Genomic DNA, 13,617 nt, shown 5'->3' with positions numbered 1-13,617 from the left:
GGAGGGAGATAGTGGCAGGAGGCCACCCATCATCCAGGACATAGGACTACAGCTCAGACCATCGTCCCAGGCTCCAGGCAGGCCTCTACCAGCTATTCCGATGTCACTCTAGTTTATTGACCCTTTCCATCAGGTTCATTCCCTAGATGAAAAGCTGCTCTTTGCTGCCCCTGCATGAGCCTTTCTTCATGTTATCCCACAGCTAGACTGGAACAGCCCATCTCCCAGGCAGAAGCTCTGCTACAAGGCCCTACATCTATGGAAAAAGAAGAGGCTAAGTCTAAGTGTCTCTGTACCCACAAATGCTTCAAAGAGGCAAGGCATGGCTTAGATACAGTTTTTAACACTGAAGAGAATAAACAAATAGATTTAAAAAACAAAACTGTAGTTCCTAACCCACACTTTGATTTTTAACAAACAGGCCAGGTCCTGCCTGGCCCTCACATGAATTCTGTAGTAGACCCCAACCCCAGCTCTGGAGTCCTGAGCACAGGGAAGCTGTTCTTTGGCTTCTGGCTTCAGAGTCCAACCCATACAGGGAACTTGTGCCACTCAATGCCAGAGCACCACCTTCCTGCCTTGGTCCACACTCACAACGTGGTTCCCGGAGAAGCACCAAGCCACGGCATTAACAGCAGTGCTGAAGAGGGAAGACAGACCTCAGGAGGGCAGCAGGAGCAGGCAGGCAGCCTGACTCTGACCCTGGACATCCAACCAGCAGGCGGTTTGAGAAGCCTCTGGAAGCCCAAGACAATTTCCGTATCTATAAAATGGGCTCTCAGGATGGTGGTAATGAGCCCAAATGCATGCGAAAGGTCTGGGGACATATCAGAACATGGAAGCTTGCGTGTGGAAGTTTTCAGTAGGCTGCTCACCAGTGGGGTCCCTGTAGGCTGGTCTCCAGTTTCCCGGTGTTCACATCCCAGATGTACAGGTCGCCATTTGAGGAGCCTGCCAGTGCGTAGCTTCTGTCAGGGCTGTACAGGTCACAGCAGAACCAGAGGAAAAGATCAGAAGTGTAGGCACACAAACACGGGCCTATGTATAGGCATGACCTCCCAGACGCACCTGAACACAGCTTTGGTCCAGTCAGAACTGCACTTGAAGCCATCTGCCCTGAGGACAGAATAGGACTGTAGTCAGACAGGCTGCAACCAGTGTTCCAGTCTTCCTCCAGGTGTGAAAAGGGAGCAGCACTTCAGCAGATTCCAGTCTAGAGGTTCTACTCTAGAGTGCCTCCCGGGACTTTGCTTGCACAGGAGAGCCCCAACTGGCCCAGGCCAGTACCTGAACACCTGTCGGATATTGCTGATTCGCAGGTCGATAGCCTTGAGTGTGTTGTCTCGGGAACAGCTAAGCAGATGCAGCTGGTCATAGCTGAGGTGCAGGGAGGTAACCCGGCCCTGCACAGGGATGACCTGGATGCAGTGAGGGCCCCTGTGGGGTTAGGGATGGAGAGGGATGCGGAAGAGACATCCTCAGATTACTTTGGACAGGCTGTATGTGGCCACATTCCCAGGTAACATAGTCTCGAGAAACCCAGGGCATAAATCACTGGGGCTAAGGCTGACAAAACTACTGTCCCTTCCCACTGTGGACTAGAGAGTTGGATCACTAAAGAGTAACAGTGATAGCCAGATAGGGTGGCACTGGCAGGTAGTCACAGCTGAGGTCGGAGAGTCATAAGATCCTAAGTTCAAGACCATCCTGGGAAACTTTATTGAGATTCTGTCTCAAACTATGAATATAAAAAGGGCTGGGAGCATTCTCCTAGCAGACACAAAGCCCTGGGTTCAACCCCCTAGCAAAGGAGCAATCTCAAAAACAGAGACTGCAGAGACCCGCAAAGCTCTAGCTCTGCCTTTGTCATCCATTCATGCTTAACGATGGGCTTATTACTTTAAAAAGCAGCTATTCTTTTGTTGCTGTTTTTTTATGAAAAAGTGGTGATAATATTAAAAAGGTGCTTGTCTGTGTTGGCTGTAAGGCCTGGGAAGGAGTTCAGTGCTGACTAAGAGCCGCTAAGAAGGTGGCACATGCTGAACCCTCAAAGACCATGCCCAGCTGAGGCCACCCACTGGCAATGCTTGTCTGACAGCCATACTATCCATAACCCTGCCTCCTACAGCCAGAGAAAGGAACGAAGACTCAGGGGCCTCCACCACCCAGGCCTATATCACCTGCTGTCCCAGAACCGGATCTTCTGGTCATTGTGGCCACTGATGATGATATGGTCCCCACACACCACGTCATTGCAGTAGGAAAGGACATTGATAGTCCTGGAACCTGAGGGCCAGTGGGAAGAGTCCAGAGTCTCAGAGAGTCACCAGGAGCCACTACATGTGGTGGCTGTAAGGTCAAATAGGGAGGTCTCCTTCCAGGGCCCAAGCTATCTCTAATTTACCTACCAAAGGCCAGGGTCACCAAGAAAGCAGGAAAGGAGCAGCAGTGACAGAGAAGGAAATCATTAGAAGGCTGAGCCCAAATGAATATGAGTCCCGAGGCTACCACAACATAACAAGGTAAGGGCCCCGATGACTGAGAGCTGGGAGCAAATGGGATTGGGCCTCACAGTAGGCGCGGCCCAGGTCCCATTCCTTCACTGTCCGGTCTCGGCTCCCAGTCACTGCCTGGTGCCTTGTTAGCTTGAATTTGGCAGCTGTCACTTTGTCCTTGTGTCCGGACAATGTTTCCTGTCCCCATAGAAAGCACACATTAATCCAAGCCCCCCAAATAACCACTCCGCAAATCTTAAGTCATAACCCTTTAACCCTTAGGCAACCTCTCCAGCTGGGCCTCACCTTGGACTGAGTCTCTCCCACCTTCCAGAGCTGGGCAGCCTGGTTGTAAGTAGCTGCCAAAACCTGGGAGCCCTGGAGAGAGGGAGAAGGAAAGGTCCTGGACCACACTGGATCTGGCAAACCATTGGCCCTTAGGTCAGAGAGCCAGGGTAGAGGCTGTCTCCAAGCTTCCTTGTCACTGAGGCAAGCCATGGCTCCAAGGGGAGCCCACTGCCCAGTGTGGAGACTGCAGTGACATCTATGCCGTGGGACAGAGTCTCCTTACTGAGGGGTCAAAGTCCACACTGGTGACGCTGCCGCCAGCTCCTTCGAGGGTCTGGTTGGCCTCCAGGCGACCTGATAGAACAGGGGAAAGGACTGGGGAATGAGATTTTTTTTTTTTTTGGTTTTTCGAGACAGGGTTTCTCTGTATAGCCCTGGCTGTCCTGGAACTCACTTTGTAGACCAGGCTGGCCTTGAACTCAGCAATCCACCTGCCTCTGCCTCCCGAGTGCTGGGATTAAAGGCGTGTGCCACCATGCCCGGCCCGGGAATGAGATTCTTAGCCTTACAAAATAGAGAAACTCAGACACAGGGCAGGACACAGAAGACAGAATGGCTGGTCTGGCCTGACCTCCTCTAACTGCTGGTATAGTCCTAGGGGCAACTAGTTAGTTCACAATGCTAGAGGGACTGTCCCTAAGTCAGACTGAAGGCCAGGCTTCTGGGAAGCCTTCCAGAGTTGGTGTTGAGTCCCTTTCCCTAGAGAGCACAGGTGGACAGTGTTTCTCACCTCACTGATTTCTGGTAGCGCAAGTGATACTAGAACAGGATGCAGCTATGCCAGGCACATTGGCACAGTTTATACCAGCACTGAAGAGGCAACGGCACATAGATTTCTGTTTGAGGCTAGCCTGGACTACATAGTAAGTTCTAGGCCATCAAGGGCTCCACAGAGAAACCCTATCTAAAAATTAAAATGTGTCTTGGTAGACCCAGGGACTTGCCCAACGCATGGCTCTGTATGCCTTCAGGCTGGGGTCAGAGGTCCCCCTAGCTCCTCCAGCAGCAGCCAGCTGGGCTTAGCCCTCCCTGTTCTGCAGGTCTGAAGCCAGAGCTTGTCCTTCAGAGCAATAAGCTCAGCACCAGGCTTCCCCCAGGAGTCCTCTAGCCAGTGTTCACAGGATCATTCCAGCAGGGGAGGACGGAGGACAGGTCTAAGACCCTTACCTACCTCCTACAACATTCCAGAGGTGGATCAGCCGGTCAGCCCCTCCAGTGGCCAGGAGGCTGCTGTTGGGGCCAAAACAAACAGCATTGACCTCAGAGAGATGGGCATCCTGTAAAAAAAAAAAAAAAAAAAAAAAAAAGTGGGCAGGGCTGGCTGCACCCCGTTCTTCCTCATACATGGCTTCTTGTGCCCACTCTCAGGGCTTTTCCACACCTATTCTTGGACTGGCGGTTCTCTTTGAGGGTCTCTGCAAACCTGAGTTTCAAACCTGTCCCCATATGGTCTTTTCAACAATGCCTAGACCCCTGCTACCCCATGCCCCATGTTGGGTGTCTGTCTCCTTTCTCTCTCTAGTTGGTGTTCCACTGCAGAATGCTGTGTGGCTCCCACCAAGGCTGAGGGCAAACTCCTCCAGCCTTGCTTTTCTGGTTCACTTGACCCACCCCTGAAGATTCCTATCAGCACCTCAGGCATGTGGCCCAGCTCCTTCCTTACCAAGACATCCTGAGCCTGGGAGGGAATTTGGGCAGACACACACACAGGGATGCTTTGGTACCGCTGCTCAGGTGCGCCCCCAACCGAGTGACCTCTTCTTTTCTTGAAGCTACAGAGGTAGGGACAGAAAAGCATTCAACAAAGCCTGCTGACGTGAGGACTTTAAGCTCTCCTGAGCAGCAACAAGAAGCAGACATGGCAAGCAGCAGGAAATTACCCACAGCACAGTAAACAAGGTCCACAACTCAGCCTGACCACTGTGGGGATGTGGGCACTGTACACTGAGCCCAGCAGACACAGACAGGGTGATGGATACAGGAAGCATTACGGATGGCATTACCACTGCTAGGCTAAGTAACTCTGAACAAATCTTAGACTTTTTTGAGCTTCAGTTTCCCAACTGATCAATCAATCAACCTCAGACTGGCCCTCAGTGCCCTATGAACAAGGACAGAGCATTATGAACCTGGAAAATAGTTATAAAGAGTTGGTCTTGGGGCTGGAGAGATCGCTCTGCAGTTAAGAGCACTGACTGCTCTTCCAGAGGTCCTGAGTTCAATTCCCAGCAACCACATGGTGGCTCACAACCATCTGTAATGGGACCTGACACCCTCTTCTGGTGTGGCTGAGGGCAGCTGCAGTGTACTCACATACATACAATAAATAAATAATTCTTTTAAAGAAAAAAAAAGAGTTGGTCTTGAGCTATCCACCCAGATCCTGCCTGTGGAGTCCTACAAGATACACAGGTAGATCCCAGCAACCACATGGTGGCTCACAACCGCCCATAATGAGACCTGGCGCCCTCTTCTGGTGTGTCTGAAGACAGCTACAGTGAACTTACATATAAATAAATCTTAAAAAAAAAAAAAAGATGCACAGGTAGACAGGTACCAAAGGATGGACAGAGCAAGGCTGTCTATGCTCAGGAAGCCATACAGGGGGTGCGGCCCCTTCACACATGTACACACACACACTTACTCCAACAGCCCCTTCACCACATCCACACAGCGGGACAGTGTCAGGGAGGTGGCCGAGGCAGACCTGGGGCAGAATGGAGAGACACACTGAGAGCCTGGCTCACCGTTGTACCAAGGGCAATCACTGATCCCTGTATTTTGCAAGGGACCTTTGGAAAGGCTTCATGCTCACTCGCTCAAGGCAGGAACTAGAACTTGACTCCTTGCAGACTAGGAGAGGATGACACAGACTCATCCAGAAGGGTGGAAGGAGGGAGAACCTTGGCAATGAAACACCTCCCCGAATCTCACCAAGACGGTACCAAGAGTTTCATTCCCTAAGTTCTCACCAAGAAAAGCTCCTGGGAACGCCAGGCATGGTGGCACACGCCTTTAATCCCAGCACTTGGGAGGCAGAGGCAGGTGGATTTCTGAGTTCGAGGCCAGCCTGGTCTACAGAGTGAGAGTTCCAGGACAGCCAGGGCTAAATAGAGAAACCCTGTCTCGTAGAGAAGAGAAGAGAAGAGAAGAGAAGAGAAGAGAAGAGAAGAGAAGAGAAGAGAAGAGAAGAGAAAAGAGAAAAGAAGAAAAAAGATCCCGGGAGACCAAGCCCTAGCCTGTGAAGAGGGCTAAGGAAGAGACAGAGGCAGAGCAACCCCCAGCTTGCTGAGTAGCTCCCCAAACACCCAAGAAAGTGTTTATGCTGGGATATCTAAATTCATTAGGGTTGCCAGGAACTTGGGGATGCAGCATTTCATGATGCTCCTGTTTTATTCACTGTCCCAGGGACGTGGGTGCCCTAGGGAAGTCTTCTGGAAAAGAGCCTTCAGGCTCACGCAAAGGAAAGGAGCGGCAGCCCAAGGACAGGCCAATCAAGATGTAGTGGAAGCCACCTAAACTGGCTCATGCCTGTAATTCCAGCTATTGGGAGGTAAAAGCAGGAAGACCAAGGGTTCAAGGTCACCCTTGACTACACACTGAGTTTGAGGCCAGCAGAGAGGCAGCTGGCCAGAGTCAAGCTCCCTCTGATCTCAAGTGTGAACACACTTTGATACAGGCTCATACTCAGGTATGTTCATTAACTGTGCACATGTGCTTATGGCCCTGTGTGGACCTATACATACACTCCCGTGCTCACACACGCAAACCTAGGACACCTGAGTGTCCCAGGGGCTTGTTAACTTTCCTACCAGTGACACCCTTTTATAAGACTCATAACTCACCCTCAAGGGCACTGGTTCTTGGAAGTAGAGAATGGGGTAACATTGCCTCATGGCACTGGAGGTCGGACCTGTACTGGCATGTACACAGGCCTCTCCAAAATCTGATCCTGGAAGATGTGGACAGCCTCCTGGGTGGGGAGCCAGCTCAGGTGGGAATAACTGAATGCTCACCTGAAAGGCCTCTTCCATTTTTCACAAGTCTCACTCTCCGAGAACTCAGGCAGAGCGGCAGGAGCTAGAGCCACAGTCTCCTCTTTGGTCCCATCTTCTAGAGTGTTTGGGATCCTGGGAGAGAGAAGCAGCTCAAGAAGACCAAAGGAGAAGCCCGTCCCTCCCTGCCGCAGCACTAAAGAACAGGTGATAAACGCTGGCTGCTAAGTATTAGCTTTTGTGACCACACATTATCTCTACACGTGTCTAGTGGCCTGACCTGTGCACATAGGCACCTGGTGTACCTGTAGCCAGCCGGAGTAGGGTATGAGTAGACTGTGGGTCATGCACACATCCTAGGGAAGCTCCCCAATACTAGAGTCATCCCTGTCCCCTCCCCATTCTTACTCGCTGATGCTCACAGTCCGCTTAGCCGCTTTCTTCAGCTCCTGGGACACCAGAGCCTGGTTGGCCCTGGCAGAGAGAAAAGCATCCTAAAGGCTAAAGGAGGTGTTTTGCAGATGGGGCACCACAGCCTATGCAGATCCTTCTGATCAGTGAGAGGCCCTTACCTCCCCCACACTCGCCCTCCTCCCCACATCTTTTAACCAGGCTGAGTCCAGTTTGCATCCCCAGGGGCGTGGCCCAGAGTTTTCACCTCTCTCTACGCTCATTACGTAGATTGCGCTCAGCGGCGGCGCGCGCCTTACGCTGCACAAGCTGCTCTAGCAAGTCGCGTGCCTCTTCCTGGAGCCTGCGCAGTGCCGCCTCCTGGTGTGCTGCTTGCTGGAGCAGCGTCTCGTAGGCTTCTCTCTGTGCCGCGTTCTCTGCTTGCCGTTCCTCCAGCTGCCGGGACTGCTGAGCCCGCGCCTCCTGTAGCTGAACCACGCAGGCCTGCAGGGCTTCCAGCCTGCAGAGTAAACATCAGCTGGTGTCTTCGTGGGTCCTCTAACGCTCAACCACACACAGGTCTAGGGATTGCTTGGGGACCAGAGGAAAGCTCTAGGGGGTCCTTCCCATTCCCTTGCCGGGAGTAGAGACCAAGTCCGATCCTCATCTCACCTGTCCTGCCGCTCCTCCAGCTGTGACTGCAGGGTGTCTAGGGCTGCGCTCTTCTTCACCACCTGGTAGGCCATCTAGGAAGGACAGGTGGTGGCATGGGCACTTTTGCAGGGTGAACCTAGCCAGCCACCACCTCGTTGCCCGGTTCCTGACAAGGAAGCCCAGGCTGAGATAAGTTTGGATCTTGCATAAGGATGCCCTGCAGCTTCCTGGGATAATTCTCAGACCGGGGGCTCTAGAGTCAGTACTAGTGATGTCCTTTATTTTCTCGGTGAACCTGCGGTAGATATTTAACCTGCAGCAGGAGGAATCTGTTCCGTTTTGATACCTGTAAAATGGCAGGGGAGCGCTTTCCTAATCACAAGGTAAGCCAGAACCTACTATTAGGAGTCTACAATAATGGCAGACTATTAGCTGGCACCTGTCATGCTTTGCCCCAAGCACTCTACACACACTGACCCAGCCTCCACAGCACCAAAGGAATCACTTCCATTTCCATTTTCATTTTACACACGAGGTAACCGAAAAAAGTTACACGGCTAAGTGGCAGACCTGATTACTTGAACCCAGGCCACCTAATTACATTAAGCTCCATGTAAAGTAATGGTATATTCAGGGGGTGCAAGGGATGTGAATTCTAGTTCCCATCTCCCAACATCTGGCTTCCTAGCCCATCCCCTACCACTGGCCTACGCAAGTGGCCCTCAGAAGAGAAACACACAAGACTTAGAACAGGAGCCAGACTCCAGTCCTGGAGCCCTGGGTTGAGGATATCTCAGCATCCCTTCAGCTGACAGCTAAGAACTGAGAAGGCTACAGGGATGCAGCCTCATCCATGGGCACAGCCTTGCCCTGGTGAGGAACAAATCCCAGGGCAAAGCTGTGCCCTCCAGTGTGGAGACCAGGACAAACACCTGTGGCTCAGAAACTGCTGGCAGCCAGCCTGGGGGTAGGAGGTGCTGAGGGGGCTACTCTTCCTACTAACTTGTTCCCAATTCTTTCCCCTCAGGGCCTGAGGAGCAAGCCAGGGCTGCTCACCTACCTTGACACAACTCCTCATGTAAGAGGCCTGGAGAGGGGGATCCTGTGCAGCCAAGTGTAGCCCTGGCTATCCTGAAACTCACTTTGTAGACCAGGTTGGTTTTTTAATTCACAGATAACTGCCTTTACCACTCCAGCTCATTTATCATTTTCATCACTAAGAAAGCCAGTTGCCATCTCCATTCCCCTCCCCTGTCACTTGCTTTCAAAGTTCAAATGATAGATAGCAGTAGAAACAGATTAGTGGTTGCCAAGGATTGAAGATGTTCCAGTGTGACGAAAAAGAGGTATCAAGAAAAAGATCTTGTAAACAAACTGCAATATCATGATGGTTACATGATATCATTTGTAATAACTGTCAAATTATAACCACATAGCACACTGGGGAGAGACCCTCAAATGTGAGGGTTATGACCTTCATAACCCGCTCCCACTTTGTGTTGGGCAGGTGAGGAGGCATACTATAATAATTACTGGCCCATCACAGTCTCCATGGAAACCCACAGGACCAGGTCTTGTTTATGGCCACACTCCCTGTTCTTTGGATTGTCAATATAGTTGTTAAAGGACTGAATGAAGAATCCCCAAAAGTAGATTTGTGTGGGTAAAGATTCAAGTCTAGGGTTCACATCTCTAAGCCCTAGTATACTCCTCTGCAGCTATAAAGTCATGGAGGACTGACTGAGATAGTGCAGCAAAAACATTACCACTCACTGTCTGCCTTCTGGGGACCATCTCTCCCTTACCCCAACATTCTCAGACCCCACCCTGCTTACCTCACCACAGACCAGCTGCAGCCCCTTCTTCTCCTGCTGCCACTTCACCCTCAGAGAGGCTGGTGATGAGACTTGGTCAGGGCCTGTCCCTGAGACCTCCTCCCTGACAACCAATAAGAAGAATTCATGGCCCCTCTGCTCACTCTGGTGCCCAAAGTATTCCCTAAGAGTCCCCCCATAAAAGCTTGAGAAGCCATTCGCTTTCTCTTGGGGTAGTTGGAAGCCAACCAGAGAACAAGTAGTCTCAGAAATAATAAGCTACCCATGACCTCTCTGCTCTAGGATGGTCCAGACCCTGGACCCCCACCAGTGACACTCAAGAAGCGCCTGTTAGCACAATGGCACTTGCTTGTTTTCCCACAACTCATGGAGCTAAAACGATATTCAGAGATCAAGGACAGCCTGGGCTACAGAACGAGAACCTGTTAAAAATAGCTTAGGGTTGGAAAGATGGTTCCTTCGATACACTTCTTGCCACACAAGAGTGGGGACCTGAGTTTGGGCCCCAGCACCTACATTAAAAAACCTGGCACACTTTGCCAAGAGCTGAGAAAGTTGAGTCCAATAGCTATAGGTTAAGTGTAAGACCTTGTCTTTAAAACTAAGGTGAAACACAATTAAGGAAGACACAGGTCCACCTCTGGCCTCCACAGATGCACGTACAATTAGCATATAAACAGACCAAGGAGAGCCTGGTGTGATAAACTGGCACACACCTGTAATCCCAACCCAAGAGAGGCAGGAAAACCAGGAATTCAAGGTCATGTCCAGCCTACCTGGGCTACATCCTCTTATTAGTTCTGTCTCCAACCCATTCCCTGCTCTTTGGAATAGGTAACAAGCCTCTTTTTGAAGTTTTCAGGTAAGGAACAGGAAGAGGGACAAGACGCAGAAGGGGGAAACAGGAGAACAGGATTGAACAGGAGACAAATGCACAGAGAAGCGTCAGGGTTAAAGATATTAAGCAGCCAGCTTGGGGAGGACTCAAAAGAGGCTTTCTACTGCCCCCCCTCACATCCCCAGGAGCTACAGACCGATGAGGTGCCAAGGCTGAGCACAGCAAAGAGGCAGGCACAAGCAGCTCTGATCACTCACAGACAACTCACCTCCAGTCCTCATGTCGGGTGGAGATGGTATCCTTTGGTTCGGACTTCAACTTTTCTGAGAACTTGGCTAGCAGTTCAGCCTTCTCTAGGAGATTGTTATCTGGGGATGCAAAAGGGTGAGCCTGTGGCAAAGGCAGATGTTTGCCAACAAACTCCTGACATACAAGCTACCTCATACTGGGGATGGCTGCAGGAGCCCGGGGGTCCTGGGAATAAAGAAGCCTCTGAAGGCTGGGCTCTGCCCCTTCCTGGGGGAATATCTGTGTCTGGCAAAGCCTCATCACAGCACAGGTCCACAAGCCCACCCAGGAGACAAGGACAGAAAGACCACCAATGCTGGGGACAAACATGGCTAGGTAGCACTTGAAGAGAGAACAGAAGGAAAGCAAGGGGCCTGGGATTAGTTCACCTCTGCCAGAGACAAAGTCTGGACCCAGGGCATGTTGAAACAAACAAAACCACCTGTGTATGACCTCCAGCAAGTCACTTCCCCTCCAAGGCCTCAAGGTTTACAGTGAAGTAATTCTCACTTCCACAAAACAGCTTCCCCCAGGTCAATATTGAAAGCCCTTGAGCAATTATCGAATAAATCTTCCCAAGTTAGGTGGTTAGACCTTGGACCCCCTCACCCACATTCCTTCCAGCTGTTTTGTTTTGTTTTGTTTTAAACCAGTTCCAGGCAGACTGAGGCTGCTAACCTCAGGCCAAATCCTCATCTCCCTTCCTTCACTATCTGAGGTTCCTGGACCCTGACAAATTCTCAAAACTACCTGAGACCCCAAGGTATTGCAAGCACCCCTACCCCAGCATACAAGGTCACAATGTGCCTCATTTGCAAGTAAGAAATCTGAGGTAGGGCTGGTGAGATGGCTCAGTAGGTAAGAGCACCCGACTGCTCTTCCGAAGGTCCGGAGTTCAAATCCCAGCAACCACATGGTGGCTCACAACCATCCGTAACGAGATCTGACTCCCTCTTCTGGAGTGTCTGAAGACAGCTACAGTGTACTTACATATAATAAATAAATAAATAAATAAATAAATCTTAAAAAAAAAAGAAAGAAATCTGAGGTAAAGGACTTGAATTACCCCAAACCACAGACCTGGGTCTCTAGGTCCCCAGTCTTGCTGTTCCCATACAGTTCTCCTGGGTGGTCCCTCCCTTAAACCTATAGTCCCACTGCCCATCAGAGCAGATGAAGAAGTGGGGTTGTCTGGAGGTAGAGGTATCCAACCCCAAGAGAGGGCCAGCCCTCACAAAGTTCCAAGGAAAACAAATTTGATCGCGTGGGTGCATCAAAATTAGCACCAACTGAGGATGCAGTAGGGAGTATGGTTAGACTTTCAACCTCAAACACACAATCACAGTCCACCAAAAGGCAGTAAATACAGATGCACTCCAGTGTTCCTCGGATGGAGTGCACACACCTCCTCCTCCTGGCCAAAGTGCCCAGAAATAACCACATGAGAGTTTAACTTCCGCCGGCACGACAAACAACCTAAAGGAACCCGGAGCCCCATTCGAGCTATGATCCGCTAGGCACTGAGGTACTCCACGAACGTACGCCAGTATAACCTATCCGTACCAGAACCTACCAGAGACTTTCACTCCTTCCTTTCAGCTACCGTGGCTGCTCTGGCCACGCCTGCCTTCCTTAACTGGGCTCTGGGACCAAATGGACTGCAGGCCCTGCCCTAGGGACGGCCTGAAAGAAGCACTCGACAAAACCATCACTGAGACAGAGCTTGTGTCTAGGATGCTCAAGGGAGGCAGAGCTGAATCTTTGGGGCTAAGCAGCACCAGAGCTGGAAACGGCAGGCAAGGATTCTGCCAACGCGGAGAGGGGCGTAACAGGTTCCAAGATGCAAGGCCCTCGGGAACCGTGACGGCGCCGCTGCCCTGAGTCACAAGTCGAGCGGCGGGACAAGCCCTCTCCCCGAGCGGGGAGTCCCACCTCCTCAAAGCCAGTCATCCCCGAGCCCCCAGGGACGCACTCACAAGCCGGCACTAGCTCCAGGAAGAGCGCCTTTTGCGTGCGGTCCCGATGCCGCAGCTGCCGCACGATGTGGCGCTTCCAGACAGCGGCGGGCGCGCAGGGATCGCAGGGGGCGCCGGGTCCTGCCATGGCCGCCGAGTCCCTAGCTGCCGCGCAAAGCTCCAGCCCGAGCAGGGGGGCGGAGCCTCCCGGGGACTCCACGACGTCAAGGCGGCAGCGGCGGGGAATCCCCGGGCTGTACCAAGCGCTTTTGTCGGGGTGATCTGGACACCTCAAAGCAGGTGCTGCTGCGGCCCAGCCAAAACCCTCAGTCCCAGATTTGTGCGTTTCTGTCCCGGGGTAAGCAGCAGGGATTGAAGCCTCCCTGTCGCCTGTGGGCGCGTCCAGGGCGGGGCCTCAAGGTCGCCTTCCTTAACCTCCGGGCGCCTGGACTAGTGTCCGAAGCTGAGGATGCAGAACTCACTGAGAACTCTACCACCAGGGGCTGTACAGGGGCAAGCACCAGGCACAAGCAGTCTAAGAGAGAAGACTGCCTGAAGGAGCCTCACTGTCACCTACATGGTGACAGTTGAGTCGGGGTTTATGAGGGACCAACTAAGACCGTTACCCAGAGGGAGCGGAGACAAAAGGACTAAGCCCTGGAAAGAACAAGTGGACATGGTCTGATGACATGAAAATTTCCAATGCAGGCGGGCATTGGGAGTAGCTCAGCGATGGGGTTCTTGCTAAACCTGCGCGGGGGCCTAGATTCAAGGTCCAGCGCTTCGGAGTTGTTAGGACAGGACGCAGAAGTGTCCGTG

General features: G+C 51.9%; 1 protein-coding gene across 3 annotated transcripts; it reads right to left on the bottom strand.

Moving 5' to 3' along the window:
- Positions 1 to 95: 95 nt before the first annotated feature.
- Atg16l2 (autophagy related 16 like 2) lies at positions 96 to 13,143 on the bottom strand. 3 transcript variants are annotated; one of them, XM_021167915.3, is made up of 18 exons: positions 12,820 to 13,143; positions 10,824 to 10,923; positions 9,718 to 9,820; positions 7,901 to 7,974; positions 7,497 to 7,748; positions 7,247 to 7,312; positions 6,860 to 6,973; positions 5,488 to 5,550; positions 4,507 to 4,615; positions 4,015 to 4,120; positions 3,067 to 3,137; positions 2,802 to 2,873; positions 2,573 to 2,693; positions 2,181 to 2,286; positions 1,288 to 1,437; positions 1,069 to 1,116; positions 876 to 977; positions 96 to 640 (listed from the first exon to the last, which is right to left on the bottom strand). In XM_021167915.3, the coding sequence occupies exons 1-18, from the start codon at positions 12,944 to 12,946 to the stop codon at positions 553 to 555; spliced, it is 1,872 nt and encodes a 623-aa protein (XP_021023574.1). In that variant the 5' UTR covers positions 12,947 to 13,143; the 3' UTR covers positions 96 to 552. The 3 variants fall into 3 exon arrangements, with proteins under 3 accessions (XP_021023574.1, XP_021023575.1, XP_029336011.1); XM_021167916.3 differs by lacking the exon at positions 5,488 to 5,550; XM_029480151.2 differs by lacking the exon at positions 96 to 640 and having other exon boundaries at positions 891 to 977; positions 1,069 to 1,111.
- Between the last annotated feature and the right edge of the window lie 474 nt (positions 13,144 to 13,617).

Source organism: Mus caroli, unplaced genomic scaffold (assembly GCF_978045245.1).
Source record: "Mus caroli unplaced genomic scaffold, Mus_caroli_1 scaffold_8, whole genome shotgun sequence".
Lineage (NCBI taxonomy): Eukaryota > Metazoa > Chordata > Mammalia > Rodentia > Muridae > Mus > Mus caroli.
This window is presented reverse-complemented; position numbering and strand designations above follow the sequence as displayed.

Bases quoted from the DNA above. Each gene is read 5' to 3' on its own strand.
- Atg16l2 (XM_021167915.3), bottom strand. From the start codon at position 12,946: ATGGCAGGACCCGGCGCCCCCTGCGATCCCTGCGCGCCCGCCGCTGTC. The intron at 6,974-7,246 runs GTAAGAATGGGG...TCTCTCTCCCAG, and splicing joins CGGACTGTGAGCATCAGCGA to GATCCCAAACACTCTAGAAG. The intron at 3,138-4,014 runs GTAGGTAAGGGT...CTGTTCTATCAG, and splicing joins CCTCTGGAATGTTGTAGGAG to GTCGCCTGGAGGCCAACCAG.